At 53.5% G+C, this 16,444-nt stretch overlaps 2 protein-coding genes across 13 annotated transcripts; one reads left to right on the forward strand and one right to left on the reverse strand.

Moving 5' to 3' along the window:
- Window positions 1-104: 104 nt before the first annotated feature.
- Window positions 105-12,880, reverse strand: Trim46 (tripartite motif containing 46). 7 transcript variants are annotated; one of them, XM_048814744.1, is made up of 11 exons: window positions 12,030-12,516; window positions 11,013-11,274; window positions 10,427-10,770; window positions 9,613-9,756; window positions 9,405-9,500; window positions 6,261-6,514; window positions 5,869-5,990; window positions 4,661-4,963; window positions 2,905-3,202; window positions 1,086-1,273; window positions 105-965 (listed from the first exon to the last, which is right to left on the reverse strand). In XM_048814744.1, exons 1-11 carry the CDS (start codon window positions 12,168-12,170, stop codon window positions 880-882), a joined length of 2,238 nt encoding a protein of 745 aa, XP_048670701.1. In that variant the 5' UTR covers window positions 12,171-12,516; the 3' UTR covers window positions 105-879. The 7 variants fall into 7 exon arrangements, with proteins under 7 accessions (XP_048670701.1, XP_015358269.1, XP_048670702.1 ...); XM_015502783.2 differs by lacking the exon at window positions 12,030-12,516 and adding an exon at window positions 12,641-12,831 and having other exon boundaries at window positions 105-1,273; XM_048814745.1 differs by lacking the exon at window positions 12,030-12,516 and adding an exon at window positions 12,631-12,769 and having other exon boundaries at window positions 105-1,273.
- A 166-nt stretch (window positions 12,881-13,046) lies between these two features.
- On the forward strand, window positions 13,047-15,828 carry Krtcap2 (keratinocyte associated protein 2). Of its 6 annotated transcripts, none has more exons than XM_048814762.1 (6): window positions 13,047-13,200; window positions 13,793-13,947; window positions 14,081-14,144; window positions 14,305-14,452; window positions 15,407-15,473; window positions 15,676-15,828. In XM_048814762.1, the coding sequence occupies exons 2-6, from the start codon at window positions 13,855-13,857 to the stop codon at window positions 15,808-15,810; spliced, it is 507 nt and encodes a 168-aa protein (XP_048670719.1). In that variant the 5' UTR covers window positions 13,047-13,200; window positions 13,793-13,854; the 3' UTR covers window positions 15,811-15,828. The 6 variants fall into 6 exon arrangements, with proteins under 6 accessions (XP_048670719.1, XP_048670717.1, XP_015358272.2 ...); XM_048814760.1 differs by lacking the exon at window positions 13,047-13,200 and adding an exon at window positions 13,321-13,474; XM_048814759.1 differs by lacking the exon at window positions 13,047-13,200 and adding an exon at window positions 13,408-13,504.
- The last annotated feature ends 616 nt before the right edge of the window (window positions 15,829-16,444 follow it).

Below are 16,444 nucleotides of genomic sequence, written 5' to 3' on the forward strand. Positions count from 1 at the left end.
GCTGGGAGTACCTGGCTTGGGTAGCTCCTTCCCTCAAGCACCCTACCCTGACCAAAGCACCTTGGAACCCTTCCACCCCCATACACTGCACAGAAACCAAGAGGAATGGTCACGCTCGGGGAAGGCAGAAATGTGCCTGGCGTCACAGTTTATTGTTATAAACCATGAAAGTTACAGCTGTTGCTTGGCACAGGTCTAGAGTGCCCACTGCAGGGAGGCAGCAGCAAGCACGAGACGCCTTGCCTGGCCCAACCCAGCAGGAACATCCAGCCTCAGCCGGGTCCCCAAGGGAGACTTGGCACGTTGGCATGGGTACGGGACAGGTAAAGCATGCAAGCGGGAAAAGAGGGAGGTAAGGGGCATGCGGCTGGGGGGTAGGGGAGACCCAAATAAAGCAGGATGATAGGGTCCCGTCCCCACTCGGGAGACCAAAAGCCCGTCTGCCCCAAGGCTGTACGTAGTTCAGCATCAACGGGGCAGGGAGTTTGGCAAGGCAAAGGGCAGAGCTGGGGATCATGCCCAGTATTCCAGGCGCCCTCCCTCCCAGTCAGCCTTGGCACAAGACAGGGGTGAGGAAGGGGCTCTCTCCATGATTTGGGTAAGATGCCAAGGGCAAGGCAAGGGGCGGAGGCTTGGTGGGCATGGGGGCTGGGGCTAACTAACAGGCAATGGAGAGAATGGGGGGCATCCAGAGAGGTGAGCTGAGGAGAGTCCCTTGGTCAAGAGAAAGCCCTGGGAAGACACAGACAGAAGGTGAGGGGCAGGACCACATGTCAGGAAGAGTTGAGGGAGATGTTGCTGGGGAAACAACCCAGTGTGGGAGGCTCGGGGAAGCCAGGGCCCAGTGAGACTCCAGGTCGACAGAGCCGTCGGAAAGGATCAGTCTAGCTTGGCGAAGCCTCCAATGGTGACTTTCCTCTCCGGCTTGGTGCCCACAGGCTCCTGCAGCTGTACCGCACCACCCCCTATGAAGCAGAAGGCAGGGCACACAGGCCCTGAGCAGTCCAGGGGGCACTCGAGGAGCCCCCGGAAGGACACAGCATCCAGGAAAGAGACCCGACCCCGCTCATAGTCCAAGCAGATACCCAGGCGGGGTGGCAGGGGCACTGTGCAGCTGGCAGCCGGGCCATCCCTCCCTGTCAGCCCTGCATTTGAACTTGCTCCAGACCCCAGCAGGATCTTGCCCATGCCGATGGTTAGGAAAGCAAAGGGTGGTAACGCCTCCACGGTGGCATCCTCTGCACCGCTGTCATGCCCGCTGTCCGGGTCATACCTGCGGAAGGGGGAGTTGGGTAGGAGGATGTTGGGGGTGGAATAAGGGAGCCAGGCACAGGAGACCAGGAGGATGAGATGTTGGGAGGATGGAATGCTGGGAGTGAGAGGTGGAACAAATTGACTTTGGATCGAAGAGACAGGGTTCAGAGTATAGGGTTGGGGGCTTGGTTTGGTGGGAAAGGGTTATTGAAAGGAAAGCACATTGATGAGAGACGTTGGAGAAAAGGGAAGGTAAGTATTTGCACAGCACACTAAAGAAATGTGGCAGCTGGATATAGTCGCACATGCCTGTAATCCCAGCGACTCTGGAGGCTGAGGCAGGAGGATTACAAATTTGAGGCCAGCCTCAGCAATTTAACAAGACTCCCTATTTCAAAATTTTAAAAAGTTAAAAAGAGCTGGGTGCAATGGTGCATGCCTGTAATCCCAGGGGCTCAGGAGGCTGAAGCAGGAGAATTGCAAGTTCGAAACCAACCGCAGTAACTTAGCAAGGCCCTCAGCAACTTAGAGATACCCTGTCTCAAAATTAAAAATAAAAAGGGCTGGAGATGTGGTAAAGCATCCCTGGATTCGATCCCCTGATACCAAAAAAAGAAAATAAGAAATAAAAAGAGGGCTGGGTATACAGCTCAGAGATAGAGTGCCCCTGAGTTAAATTCCTAGTACTCTCCACACCAAATGTGGTGCTTATCAAGATAGAAAGATGTTGAGAAAAATGGTGTTCAGGAAATCATGCTGGTACTTGGGATTAACCCAGGGTGCTTTTAACACTAAGCTATATCTCCAGTCCTTTTTTATTTTTCATTTTGAGACAGGGTCTTGCTAAATTGCTTAAGGTCTTGCTAAATTGCTGAGGTTGGCCATGAATTTGTGATTCTCCTGGTTTAGCCTCTCGAGTCACTGGGATTAGAGGGCAAGTCGCTGGGATTACAGGCATGTGCTACTGTGCCTAGCTGGGGAGAGGGTTTTGAGAGTTAGAAAGGATGAGGGGTTAGTGATTAAGATGGGGGAAGGTATGGCTGGGTGCAGTGGTGCATGCCTGTAATCCCAGTGGCTTGGGAGACTAAGACAAGAAGATCATGAGTTCAAATCCAACCTCAGCAAGGTAGCAAGGCCCTAAGCAGCTTAATGAGAACCTTGTCTCAAAATAAAACATTAAAAGGGGTAGGAATGTGGCTCAGTGGTTAAGCGCCCCTGAGTTCAATCCCTGGTATCAAAAAAAAAAAAAAAAAGATGCGGGGAGGGAAACGGCTTGTAGAAATGAGATGTTTAAGGAAAGAATTGAGAAAAGATGGGGGTGAAGGAAGTTCTGGAGGGAAAAAGTTTCATGGAAAAAATAGGGCGCTAGAAAGGACATGAGGATGTGGAGATGTGGGGTTCTGGTCTTGAGTGACAGACAGAAGCAAGTGATAATGGCTTCCCCTTCCCTCGTCCCTTTCCCCAGCCACACACCCTGAAAACCAATCCTCAAAGACCCTTGTGCTGAACCCACAGCCTCCCAGCCTGGCTCCTCTGTTCCTGCTGCTTCCTTCCAAACCCCATCACGGCAATTCTGGGTGCTGCACTTGCTACCTCTGCCCTGTCCCTGGCTCCCACCCAGGGTCCCCATTCCCTCCAAAGGGGCCTGACCTGGGGCTGATCACATCCGGGGCACCCTGGAAGCTTTCCTGAAGCTTGCTCTCCAGCCCGACGCCCACCTTGACCAGGTAGGAGGCAGGGTCTACGGCACAGGCCCAGTAGCTGCGGCCCTGGGTCACAGCTACATCGCCCAGGACCACATCCACACTCAGGTGACAGCCAGTCAGCAGCCGCTCAGCAGCCAGCAGCAGGGGCAGCCCGGGGACACTCCGCACTGCTCGCTGGTCCTTACTGATAGCCAGCCGCTCGCGGCTCGCACCCCAGCGGCCATCGAGGAAGAAGTGCAGAACTGGAACAGGGAGGAGGGTTGAGACAGAAGGAAGAATCAGGAACAAACGCTGGCACTGGGGACAGTGAGGCGTGAGCACAAGACCCTGGGAGATTTCAGAACAGGGAACAACCTCTCAGGGTGTTCAGTTACCAGGAAGAGGTAGGGGAACGCAGGAGAACGGACCTGGGGAACTGAAATGAGGCTCATAAGAGAAAAAGAAAGGGACATTCCAAGTGGACACGGGCTCCAGGAAGTTTCACTGGTGACTAGTGAACAAGAACCAGAGCCCCAGACCTGACGGACTCACAAGGCCTCCTCCAACCTCTGCCCCGTGGTAGGCCCTCGGGACAGTCGGGGGCTCACACCTGCCCTATATCCAACCCTCCCTCTCTGCCTTTGCTTTGGTGGTAAGTGTCCCCTATCATGCCCAGGTCCCAGCATGCAAACTGTTTTCTAGAGTCACTTTCCTGACATTTATTGAACTATGAGCCAGAAACTGTGCTGTCTTCACCAGTGTTGCCTCAGAACAGTTAAATTCTCACACAACTCGATGAAGCATCTTTATTGTTGTTATTATTCTGTGGGGGACTGGGATTGAACCCAGGATACCACTGAACTATAGCCTCAGCTCTTGTAATTCCCTTTTTTTTTTCTTTTCTCCATTTTGAGACAGGATCTTGCTAAGTTGACCAGGCTGACCTCAAATTTATGATCCTCCTCCCTCAGCCTCTCAAATTGCTGCAATTATAGACACACACCATCATGCCTGGCAGCAATACTGTCCCCTGTAGAACAGGACTCTGAAGTTCAGAGAGGGTGAAAAACTTGTTGAAAAGCACACAGCAAGAGTTAGATCTGGGATTAGAATACAAGAGGTCTAGCTCCAGAGTATGAATGCACACGACCGACAGTATTAAACCATCCCTCTAAGCTGCCTTTAATCTCAGTTTATGAGGCAAGAGGATCACAAGTTTGAGGCCAGCCTGGACAACTTAGCAAGACCCTGTCTCAACTTTTTTTTAAGTTTATTTCTTAGTTTTTGGTGGATACAACATCTTTATTTTATTTTTATGTGGTGCTGAGGATCGAACTCAGCACCCTGCGCATGCCAGGTGAGCGCACTACCACTTGAGCCACATCCCCAGCCCCTCAAAAAAAAAAAAAAAAGGACTGGGAGCTGGGGTATAGCTCATTTGGTAGAGGGCCTGCCTGGCATGCACAAGGCCCTGGGTTCAGTCCCCAGCAAAAATAAATAAATAAATAAATAAAATAAAAAATAAAAAAAGGCCTGGGAATGTTGCTCAGTGGTAAAATGTCCCTGGGTTCCATTCCCAGTACCCCAACCCCCATTAAAAAAAAAATACACTGTCTCTACAGTGTCCATCTGGAACCAGTGGAGGACCCAAGCCTGGCATCCCCATGCCCCCTGCACAGATGTCTGTGTCTGCCACTCCGTGCCGCCCGCCTGTCACTTACCAGGTGCTGGGGGCGTGTGCAGGTGTACGTCTTCGCTGTACTCGCCATACCCGGCTTTGTTGCAGCCCCGGACACGCAGCACGTACACAGAGCCTGTGTCAGGGTTCTCAAGGAGAGCACTGGTGCCCCTCACCTCCTCCCGCCGCTGCCAGCGGGTGGGGCCCGGCTGGGCAGGCACATCAGTGCGACGGAACTCGACTGTGTAGTGCCAGGCAGGTGGTGAGTGGGGGGGCAGCCTCCAGCACAGGAAGATCTGATCATAGGCAAAGGTGCGCTGGGTGTCAATGACGGGTGCCTCGGGCACTGTGGGAAGAGACAGCGGGGGTCAGTCAGGGCCTGATCACTGGCCTGGCATGAAGGGCAGGGCAGGCAGGAAAAGGGAAAGCAGCGGGAGCCGGGGGGGTGAGTGTGGGTGAGGGAACGGAGGAGAGAGCCCATCTGGGCACTGGGCACTGGGTGGACAGGTCAGGGCCCAAGGAAGAAGAGGTGGGAGAGCACTGGGCAGGAGTCAGGAGGCCTGGACTTGAGGTGAGTCAATTTCCCTTCCTGAGCCTCAGTTTCCTCCTGGGTCATTTAAGGGTGTCAGACCAGATAAGCTCCGGGGGCTCCTTTTGGCTTAGACGGTCTCTGAATTAAGAGGAGCCCCAGGGGGGGCAGACAAAGGCCACGGGAACCCAGGCAAGAGGGCCCTGAGCGGCAGAGAGGGGAAGCAGGATTGGGGCGGAGGTGCCAGCATCGGCAAGACAGAAACAGGGAGGTGACAGAGGGAAAGCAAGCTAGCCAGCAGGGCAGGGCGTGGGGGTCAAGGGGAAGAGAATAGGGGTCCCAGGACAAAAGATGAGAAGGGCAGGGCCTAAAGAAGGCTCAAAAGAGACCGCACTGGTCAAGAGGGAGCAGAAAGAAGAAAGCACTGAGTGGGGGGCTGAGCTGCTTGGAGCACGGGAGGGGCCGGTTTGGGGGCCCGGCGGGGGGCAGGGCCCCCGGGGCAGGGCCGCTGACTTGCCTGGGGTGCTCCGGAGCAGAGTCCGCGGTGGCCACAGCCTACAAACAAAGAGAGGGAGAAGCAGCGCTGAGCGCGGTAGGACGGTGTGGCAGGTGGGCTGGGTGGGAGGCCGGGGAGCTCCCTGGTGGGCACTGCCCCCCGGGCCCGCTGCTGGGGAGGAGGGGAGGAAGGCTCTGGTTGGGCAAGGGCCTGGCCACCTCCTTACCTCGAAGAAAGCTGAGCTCTGTCAGCAGCTTCATCTCACGCCCCACATCCAGCTGGCAATGGCGGAAGGAGGAGCTGGCAGCTGGTCGGAATGTCTGGAGGGCCTCAGTGGCTCTGGCAATTCTGCGATGGGGGCAGGAAGGGATTAGGCACTGCCGTCTGGGCAGCCACCCTTCCCCTTGATTTTGCCTTGCCTGCCCCTGAGAACCTTGGCCTCTGCCTCGGGTCTCTTCCTCACCCCTTGGAATACGCGGGCCTCAGTTTGGCCTAATGAAAACCCTCAAGGCGCCCGCTCTCAGCCTGGCGAGGACTCTAGACACTGTCTGAGAGGTCGCTACCCCAAAATGCCCCTGCCTCCCAGAAGCCTGGGCCCTGTGCCACGCCCCTCGGTACCTGTTGTGCAGCTGTTTGGCTGCTTGTACAAAGCAAGGCTGGTCTGTCTCCTTAAGCACTTCCTGGGCATAGCCCACCAGGCCTGAGCCGTCCAGCAGGCTCCGGTGCTCCTGGAGCTGGGTGCTGAGACGGGTCAGCCGCTCCTGCTGACATTCTTCAATGGCCTGAAGCAGCGATGCCCGCTTCTCCTCCAGCACAGCCCCCAGCCCCCGTACCAGCTGTGACACCTCCTCCTTCGCCTGCTGACCACTCACCTGCCCAGGGAGCAACACCCAAAGGATGCATGACTTACTATCTTCCTGTGCCAGCCTCCTGGGACACCACAGCACCACTAGGATCACAGGGGATCTGGGGGAATCCTACCCACACAACTTAATAGGGCCAGACTCATGGTTGCTAAGGCCTGTACCCCCAAATGGGCTCACCCTTTTTTTTTTTTTTTTTGGTACTGGGGATTGAACTCAGGGGCTCTCAACTGCTGAGTCACATCCCAAGCCCTATTTAGAGACAGGACTTTGAACGCTGACGCTGACTTTGAACCTGTGATCCTCCTGCCTCAGCCTCCCCAGCAGCTGGGATTCCAGGCATGCACCACAGCACCCGGCATTGGGTTCAACTTTTGAAGGTTTGTGCTAACCTTCCTGGATGACCACATCATAACTATAGGGTAGAGAGAGATCTACTTCCTCCTTTTTTGTTGAACTCAGTTGATACAGGAAAAAGGCATAAAGGTTGTATTTTGTTTTGTTTTATTTTTGGTACTGGGCACTTTACCACTGAGCTACAAACCCAGCCCTTTTTATTTTTTATCTTGAGACAGAGCCTTGCTAAGTTGCTTAGGGCCTTGCTAAGTTGCTGAGGATGGCTTTGAAATTGTGCTCCTCCTGCCTCAGCCTCCTGAGTTGCTGGGATTACAGGTGTGAGCCACCATGCTTGGCTAAAGCAAAAAAGTTTTTTTTTTTTTTCCTTTAATCTGGGATTGAACCCCAGGGCACTTAACCATTGATCCACATCCCCAGCCCCCCCTTTTTTTCAGTTATTATTATTTTATTTAGAGACAGGACTTTGAACGCTGACGCTGACTTTGAACCTGTGATCCTCCTGCCTCAGCCTCCCCAGCAGCTGGGATTCCAGGCATGCACCACAGCACCCGGCATTGGGTTCAACTTTTGAAGGTTTGTGCTAACCTTCCTGGATGACCACATCATAACTATAGGGTAGAGAGAGATCTACTTCCTCCTTTTTTGTTGAACTCAGTTGATACAGGAAAAAGGCATAAAGGTTGTATTTTGTTTTGTTTTATTTTTGGTACTGGGCACTTTACCACTGAGCTACAAACCCAGCCCTTTTTATTTTTTATCTTGAGACAGAGCCTTGCTAAGTTGCTTAGGGCCTTGCTAAGTTGCTGAGGATGGCTTTGAAATTGTGCTCCTCCTGCCTCAGCCTCCTGAGTTGCTGGGATTACAGGTGTGAGCCACCATGCTTGGCTAAAGCAAAAAAGTTTTTTTTTTTTTTCCTTTAATCTGGGATTGAACCCCAGGGCACTTAACCATTGATCCACATCCCCAGCCCCCCCTTTTTTTCAGTTATTATTATTTTATTTAGAGACAAGGTCTCATTGAGTTGCTTGGGGCCTCGATTTTGCTGAGGCTGGCTTTGAATGAGAGATCCTTCTGCTTTAGCCTCCAGAGTTGCTGGGATTACAGGTGTGCCCCACCATGCCAAGCCAGCATAAAAGTTTTATTAATTTAAATTTATTTTTGTGGTGCTGGGGGTTGAACCCAGGGGTACTCTACCACTGAGGTATGGTCCTTTTTATTTTGAGATAGGGTTTGATAAATTGCCAAAACTGGACTGGAACTTCCTCCTGCCTCAGCCTCCTTTGTAGCTGGGATTACAGGCAAGTGCCACTGCACTGTGCCTGGAGAGTTTTATTAATTTTACATGTACTTGGGGATCTTTACAAAACAGTGAATCCCAAAGAAATCACCTAAGCCTGATGCTCTTAAAATTTTATTAAAAAAAGAACATTTTCTTTTTTCTTTTGGGTACTAGGGATTGAACCTGGGGCCTTGCATATGCTATGCACATGTTCTACCACTGAGATTTACCCCCAGTCACAGACCAGTACATTTGTAAAGAATGACAGAACAAATAAATATCTGGATTGAGGTAGTAAATCCTACGGCTGTTGCTAAGAGATAAGTGGAGAAGTGGGGTAGAAGCTAGTGGAAGATAAGGGTCACTTCAAATAGTTTGTTTATTTAGGTTCGTTGTAGCCCCAATTACTAGTCTGTGGCAATCGAAGCTATTTTCAGGTCTTGGCACGTGAAGCACATTCCTTCCAAAAGAATATTTATGGCTGGTAATGTGTAGGGAAATACAGGCCAAATGAACTTTTCTTTTTTCTTTCTTTTTTTTTGGTGGTACTGGGGATTGAACCCAGGAGCACGCTACCATTGAGCTACTCCCCCAGCAACCCCCTTTTTTTAATTTGAGAAAAGGCTTCACTAAATTGCTGAGATTGGGCTTGAACTTGGAATCCTCCTGCCTCAGCCTCCTGGGGATTACAGGTATCAGCTACCACACCTGGCCCAAATGGCCCTTCCTGAAATTCAGTTCCTCAAACAATTTCAACTTGAAATAATCAATATACCAGTTTGAGATATTTTTCCTTAATTCCGTCATAATCCCAATCCCTTAAGGATTCATTCAAATAAGAGAGACCATGACCACACTAATGTCCACTTGGACCACACTAATTAATGTCCGCTGGCAGCTATGCCAACTTCATTGCCTATCCCCCCCATGTCAGCTGATTCAGTCTGGCACAAGATCAGAGCCATAACCTCACTGAGTTCCAGGCAAGTGTGCGATCCTCAGTAGGAGAGTGAGGCTGAGGACATCTGGACTCTCATCCTCAGCAACAGCTTACCAACCTCACTAGAGTCAGTCCCAGGGACAGCCTTCCCTGGGACACTAGGGTTCCTGCCAACCAAGTTTAACCAGAACCATGTCATGCACAGGTACCCCTCACAGACTTCCTGAGCTGGCAGAGAGGTGATGGGGGCATGCCCACCCACATTCCCTTCTCGTTCCCACTCCCGGGTAGGGCCCAAGACCCACCCCCATGCCCTCCCTCACCTCAGTGTGCCTGACGGTCTCCTCCAGCTCACAGATCTGGGTCTGTACTGTGTCCTGGTTTCCCAGGATGTATGTCAGGCTCTTTGTCAGCTTGTCCTGAGGGGGAAGAAGGAGGTGGGCATCATGTCTGGCTCAGCAGAAGCCAGCAGTTAGGAGGAGGTATGTGGGTGTGAGTTGGCACTGGGGTTGGGTGAGGAGGGGTCCTCACCTTGAGGGCCTGGTAAGCGCTGAGCACTGGTGTGATCTTGTGCCCGCTGTGGGTGCGTCGCACCCGGCAGAGTTGGCATACCAGCCGTTGACATGTCTTGCAGTAGTGGGTCACCTCTTCCTTGTGGTCTGGGCACATCAGGCCCTAGAAATACAAAGGGCAATGAGCTAGTCAGCCAAGGGTGCGTGTAAAAGTTCTGACCCATCACTAGAGCAGCTGGGCGCCCTCCCTCCACTGGTCAGATGAGAGGGGAAGGATCAGTGGGTGGTGCTCCACAGTGCCATCTGGTGGTGAACACTGACATCACAGACCTTTCCTGCAGTCCAGGCAATGCCATTTCACCAGCATTGCTCCTCCTTTCACCTATGGTTTGGGATGTGTGGTAATAATGATAATAATGGTGATAATTAATCTAAGGCTTGTGGTTCATAATTAACTTTGTCCATCTTGTTCACTGCTGTACCCCAATGCCTAGAATAGCATCATGGTCATAGGTGCTCAATAAATATTTGTTCAGTGAGTGAACGAAACGTATAAACAGCACTTTGTACTGAACAATGATCATCTCCTGTGATCCTACTTACATCCCTGCCAGTGTGGATATGGTAAGGCACATATTCTCATCTCCATGCAGCAGATGAGCTGGAGGCCCAGAGATGTTGAGTGCTTTCTCACATGACTTTATTACAGAGAAAGGAACTTGGCAGTGGTAAGCCCCTGCCCACCTCATTTTGGAAGCCCACAATGCCAGGCACCCCATCCATTCAGCACCACCCTGTCCCTCCCTCCCCAGGCCCTGCAAGGGTTGGCTCACCTTGGGGCGGAAGGAGAGGGTGGGCAGGGTGGGCTCATGCTGGGCCTTCTGGGTGCCCCAGGGGTGGAAGAGCTTGAAGCACTCATTGCAGAAGGTGGCACGACACTCTGTGCAGCCCTTGGTGGCCTCTAGTGGTGGGGGCTTGCACAACTGGCACAGGATGGCGCCTCCTACGCTCACACTCTGGCGATACCGCTCCACCACACGCTCTAGGGTCAGGTTCCGGAAAAGCCCCGCCAGGCCCCGCTCCCCCAGCTCCACGTCACCCTGGCAGGTCGGGCATGGGAACATGATCACCTGGGGGTGCAAAGCACCTCTCTTCCGCCCGGGGTATGTCCCAAAGCCTGTAGATGGACCCGGAGGTAGAGGAGGTAAGTTACAGCTGACTGTGGGTGGGTGAAGTCTGTTCAATTTTTAAAAATTAGATTTTTATTGCGCCAGAGCTCTGTTCTCACTAGAGCTCAAATAAGCAACATCTACACCCCTGAAAATACAGACAGGCAGCCCTGACCAGTGATGAACCCCTTCCATCTTCCTGATGGATGGCTCTACATTCCCACCCCCATCCCACAGGCCGCAGCCCCACCTGATTTAAGCAGCCGGTCCAAGCGATCTGGCTTGGGGAGAGTTCTGCGGGAGAGGCGGGGGCTGCGGGTAGAAGGGGTGGAGGCAGGAGACGTGGGCTCCGAGATCGGGTCCCCACCATGGCCTATGTAGCCCTGCTGGCCCAACACCTCCCGAGCACAGGCCTGGCACACGTTGTGGGTACAGGGCAGCACCAGTGGCTGCTTGTACATCTCTTGACACACTGGGCACAGCAGTTCTTTCTCCATGTTCTTCATGCTTGTCTGTGGAGGGACCAGGAGGATGGATCAGAGCTCGGATAGTTGGGCATATCTGAGCAGGCCCTCAGCTGCCTTTAGAGATCCCAGCAGTCTCAAGAAGAGGCAAGACAAGCTACCTATGGCTTTTGCCCAGGACCTGCCTTGGCCTGGTTCACACTGCTTCCCAGCCCTCTGTGCCTTGCCTGTTTCCCTCCAGTATAGCTAAGACTCCACGGAGAAGGGATAGTTGGAACTCCTGCCTTCCCAGCTTCAACCCCCACAACCATCACTCGGGCTGCAGAGGCCCAGGGAGGCAGCCCAGCTCACCTGTCTCCATCCCTCCATCTCTGGGCCACCTGCCCCCACCCCCCGGCATATATATCAAGGGCACCGCCCATTCTGCAGCTCGATGCGGACCCCCGCCCCCTTCTCTAGCACCCCCTCCACACGCGTGACTCCTCCCCGCCAGCCAGGCACTGCTTGCTCTCCATCCTCCTGCCGCGGCTCAGGCCTGCGGCCACCCCAGCTTCCATCCTTCATCCTTCACTTCTCCATCTATCTCCTCTAGTCTCCCAAGACCAACCCCTTCCCCTTGGCCCCCTACCCTTTGGACTTTCAGCGCTTCCTGCAGCGCAACCAGGTCGGCCCTCAACCCCTTCCCCAAGCTGAGGATGGGGGGTCAAGCGCCCCGCCTACTCGCCCCCTCCCCACCGGAAGTATCCCTCCCCCTTTTGGTGGCGGGGGGGTCCTCAAGCTATGCCCCACCCCCCACGCCTCACCTTGGTCCCTCTCTTCGCAGCCATCCCGGTCAGGGGCGCAGCTGACACAAAGGAGGGAGGGACAGGGAGGGAGGGGGAAGGAAGTGGTGGGGGGGAGCAGGGTTGGCACCGCCCCTGGGAGAGCCGGGCACGGGTTGCCATGACAACCGCAGGCTCGGCGCAGCCCTGAGTGGGGTGCGATGGGGTGGGGTCTCAGGGAGGGGTTCAAATTGGGAGATGCACCCTGGAGCAGCTCCTTCATCATTCCCTACGTGTCCTCAGTTTTCTTGGAAAATATCCAAGTTCACACATGCCCCCTTCTCGTAGGTTAGTCCTTCCCCCCTGAAGCCCCAGTCCTGGTGCACTGCTGGCGGCTACCCCAGTCCACCCGCTGCGTCCGGGCAGCTCCTCGTTGCTTACATCCCAGCAAACGGGCGCCTCCACGGTACTCACCTCCTGGCTGCCGGGATTACCCTCATACCTACACCCCGACCCTCCCAGTCGTTTCTGCCATCACTTAGCCCCCTGCCAACACCCCAGCATCTCCCTGGATCCCCACCTGTTCCAGGTTCTGGCTTATCCCAGACCCCTCTATGCCCCCCTCCCTTCACCTCGACCCCACCTTAACTCACACTGATGCGAACCAGTGCATCCATGATGGAAGTGAAGGTCTGCATATCCTCACCCTCAGCCATGGCCCTACCGTGCCCGCCCGCCCCCGGGTGCCTGATCCCGGCTGCGGCTGCGAACCCCGGGCGTTAATGCAGGAGCCCGGTGGGGGTGTGGGGAGGGGGTGGGGGTGAGGTGTCACTGCGCATGCTCCAGGGACCAGCCTTGAACGGCGCCCGTCGGGGTGGGGGGTGGGTGGGAAATAGTTCCAAAACCCCACGTGGTTTTGGAAAGGCGTTCACGGGGGTTGGGTAACATGGAATGGTATTTGCATGTCTGATGTTAGAATTCTTCATTAGCTCTTATTTTTCCTCATAGTATAGCAAGAGGCTAGTTTTAGAGGAAGATGAGCTCCAGGTTGGGAGCGCTTCAGTTTGGGTTGGGCAAGAACCCACATGAGATGTTGAGGCAGTAAGCGTGGCAGGTAGGTTTAGGAACATGCACTAGAGGTGACATAAATGAACGGCAGAGAAGACACTGATGGGCTACAGGATAGAGGCCATGTGCCCAATGACTTGAAGACGTAAGTGCAGCTTGTACTGAGAGGCGGCGGACCCACTGGGTACAGGGGAAGGCTGTGGACCAGGGCGGTGGCCGAGGATGCTCCTAGACGCATTATTTCCTCCTTGTCAGAAGAGGGCGCTGCGTGCCGGCGCCGAGAGGGAGAAAGAGGAAGAGGTGGGGTGAAGCCAGTCCGCATGGGGCGCTGACGCATGCGCACAATTAACCGCGCCCAGTTCGGCTCTCCTCTTTCTTGGCCGGAGGCTCGAATCCGACCCACTGCAGGGGCATGATGGGTAACAGGACCGACGGGATCCCCAGGCCTGGCTAGTGGGGGTCGGAGTTTGGGCGGGCCGGCTTTCCAAGTCCTTTCGGGTCAAAGCTGACGTGCTCCGGGTTCTAGGGAGCGGGCATTTCCACGGGACCGGAGGGGTCGGCAGTCCTGGGTTGAGGAGTTCCTGGGGCTCGCTGCGGGATGAGGGGGGCTGGGAGTGCGGCTGCAGCCCTGGGTGCTGGGAAGTAGTCGGCCTGCCGAGCTCCGGACCGACCCAAGGTGCCTGTGACTCCTGGAGGGGGGCGGAGCCTGACTCGGTCCCTTCCCTCATCCCTTCCAGTGGTGGGTACCGGCACCTCGCTGGCTCTGTCCTCTCTCCTGTCCCTGCTGCTCTTCGCAGGGATGCAGATGTACAGCCGCCAGCTGGCCTCCACCGAGTGGCTCACCATCCAGGGGGGCTTGCTGGGCTCCGGCCTTTTCGTCTTCTCTCTCACAGTATCCTGCCTGCGCTGGAAGGGGAGGAGCGTTTAGGGGCTGGAAGGGTGGAGGGCCACGTAGACTTGTGCCCTTCCCTGGTCACCTCCCAGTTCTGCCCCTGTTGTATTCCCTTCTCCTTAACTCAACGCAGGCCTTCAATAATCTGGAGAATCTGGTCTTTGGCAAAGGATTCCAAGCAAAGATCTTCCCTGAGAGTAAGTGTCTGAGTCCTCTCCTCTCTGACCCTCCCCAGACATGACACCGAATTTCTAAGTGCTTAGAAGGTAAAGGTGGTTAAGAAGAAAGAAGTTCACTCAACTCTCTGAAGATACTTTTGGATTGAGTATCTAACTTAGCTCATGACATTGAATTCAGCTGGAAGAGAAGGCCTCTGGAAGCCAGGACCAGTTCCAGGGAAGGTTTCAGGCGCACAGACAAGTGTGGGCTCATGTTTGGCATTCATCCAGAAGAGGAAGCAGGACCAAGTTCAGAGGGGTTCTGATGTGAAATTGACCCCAAATTAGTGAGTTCTACTGAGGGAATTTGTGAAGAGCCTAAGTATTACATACACCAAATTTTTATGGCAGAAGGGATAACTCTGAGATTGTTTTCTGTTTGGAATAATCCTTACTTGTTCCTATAATTTAGAATTGATGATTTGATTACTTATGGGGAATTAAGTTCATAAAGCAAATTAGGCATTAAGGCCAGATCACCTAAGGAATGCCACATGTTCAGAAATTCACAGCAGATGCCACCTCATGTGAAATCTCCATCTGATAAGACAGATCTGTCATTGTTGCCCTCATTTCTTGCCCCCCCACCTCTAGTTCTTGTTCTCTCCACCTAGCCCTGTTGCAGGCTTCCAGAGCTCCTTTCAAGTCCCAGGACTTCTCTCTGTTACATTTTGATCCCATGTGTACCATTTTCATTTATTTCTGAAAGGAACCATTGTTGGGGAGGCAAGATTCTTGTTCCTCTTTGGCTTCCCTGCCCTCCCTGGCTGGGCAGATGGGCCTGTTTGCCGTTGCTTTCTGCCCTCCCACCTTCTCTCTTGTCCTATTCCAGATATCTTAAGGTCCTTTCCTGCCCCAATAAACGACTGTATCCAGACAATCAGTCTCCCAACTTGTGTCCAGGGAGCAAGTCCCTCAACTTCCATCACTAGTCAGCCAGCTTAACGAATTGATTCTCATTAGCTGGCATCTGTTGGAAAGGCCTTAACCCCCTTCCTAAATGGGACCAAGTCTTGCTCTTCGGGCTGAGGCAAGCTAGGAAGTTTAGTGGGTTTGGGCAGAGCTAGTGTTCTAAGCATTGTGAAGACCATTAGAAGTCCTCTTCCTGTCATCATGCCACGCCCTTCCAAGCAGGTTTCCCAAGATTCAGGGGGCCTCTGATTTCCAGGCTTTGTGGACAAATGCCTGGGTTTCCATTGTGATTACCACCTGACTCTTTTTGTCCCTTCTTGTCTCCTTAGTCCTCCTCTGCCTCCTTTTGGCTCTCTTTGCATCTGGCCTCATCCACCGAGTCTGTGTCACCACCTGGTATGTGCCTGACAGCTGGGTAAGGGGTATATCACCCTGGCTTCCCCCGCCCCATGTAGCTCTCCCTCTGTTCCCTCCTTTAGTTTTCCCAGTTTCCCAGTCCTGAACTTGGATTCTTTCCCTGAAGCTAGACTCTGCCCTGGCAGTAGGCTGGTAGCATGCCCAGTGATGCTGTGGTCTTTCTGTCTCTACCCTGCTCTAGCTTCATCTTCTCCATGGTTGGTCTGTACTACATCAACAAGATCTCCTCTACTCTGTACCAGGCCACAGCTCCAGTCCTCACACCCGCCAAAGTCACCGGCAAGGGCAAGAAGAGAAACTAACCACAAATGTCTAATAAAGTTGATTCTTTGTAGCTCTGTGAGCTGTGCTATGTTGTGGGCCTCCCCTAACAATGCCTGCTGGGTATGTAAATGTTAAGACAGATAGGCGCCTACTCTTGAGACCTTGTGGATGGGGAAACTTTCCCCCCTTTTCTTTTTTGCAGTACTGAAATCGAACACAGAGTTTCATGCATGCAAGACAAGCACTCTACCACTGAGCTTCAGCCCAGGCCCTTTTAAAATTTTATTTTGAGACAGGATATCACTAAGTAACCCAGGCCAGCTTCAAGTTTGCGTTCCTTCTGCCTCAGCTGCCCAAGTAGCTGGGATTACAGGTGTGTACCACTGCACTCAGCTTTAGCCTTCATTTTGCCAAATATTTATTGAGTGCTGTCAGGTTGGGCGCTTTGGTAGATACTGGAGTGGCTTTTACTTGTGAGAGTCTCATTGTGGAAAAGTGTATGAATGATCCACAATCGTGACCTTTGGTAAGAGCCATGAGGCTGCAGTGAAGGAAGCCCTGTCTGTCAGAACTGGAATAGATCTCGGAACAGAAGAGTTGGAGAAAAGCCCTTCACACCAGTGCTGCAGTGGGGTTCCCTGTGGGGCCTTGTTACTCCAGCTTTCCACCCCAAGCAACCTCTGATG

The sequence above is a fragment of the Marmota marmota genome, unplaced genomic scaffold (assembly GCF_001458135.2).
Source record: "Marmota marmota marmota unplaced genomic scaffold, marMar, whole genome shotgun sequence".
NCBI lineage: Eukaryota > Metazoa > Chordata > Mammalia > Rodentia > Sciuridae > Marmota > Marmota marmota.

Bases quoted from the DNA above. Each gene is read 5' to 3' on its own strand.
- Trim46 (XM_048814743.1), bottom strand. From the start codon at position 12,170: ATGGCAACCCGTGCCCGGCTCTCCCAGGGGCGGTGCCAACCCTGCTCC. The intron at 5,991-6,260 runs GTACCGAGGGGC...CCCCCATCGCAG, and splicing joins GCCAAACAGCTGCACAACAG to AATTGCCAGAGCCACTGAGG. The intron at 4,964-5,868 runs GTAAGGAGGTGG...CTCTTCCCACAG, and splicing joins AGAGCTCAGCTTTCTTCGAG to TGCCCGAGGCACCCGTCATT.
- Krtcap2 (XM_048814759.1), top strand. From the start codon at position 13,468: ATGATGGGTAACAGGACCGACGGGATCCCCAGGCCTG. The intron at 13,505-13,792 runs GCTAGTGGGGGT...CATCCCTTCCAG, and splicing joins CGACGGGATCCCCAGGCCTG to TGGTGGGTACCGGCACCTCG. The intron at 14,145-14,304 runs GTAAGTGTCTGA...CATTGAATTCAG, and splicing joins AGCAAAGATCTTCCCTGAGA to CTGGAAGAGAAGGCCTCTGG.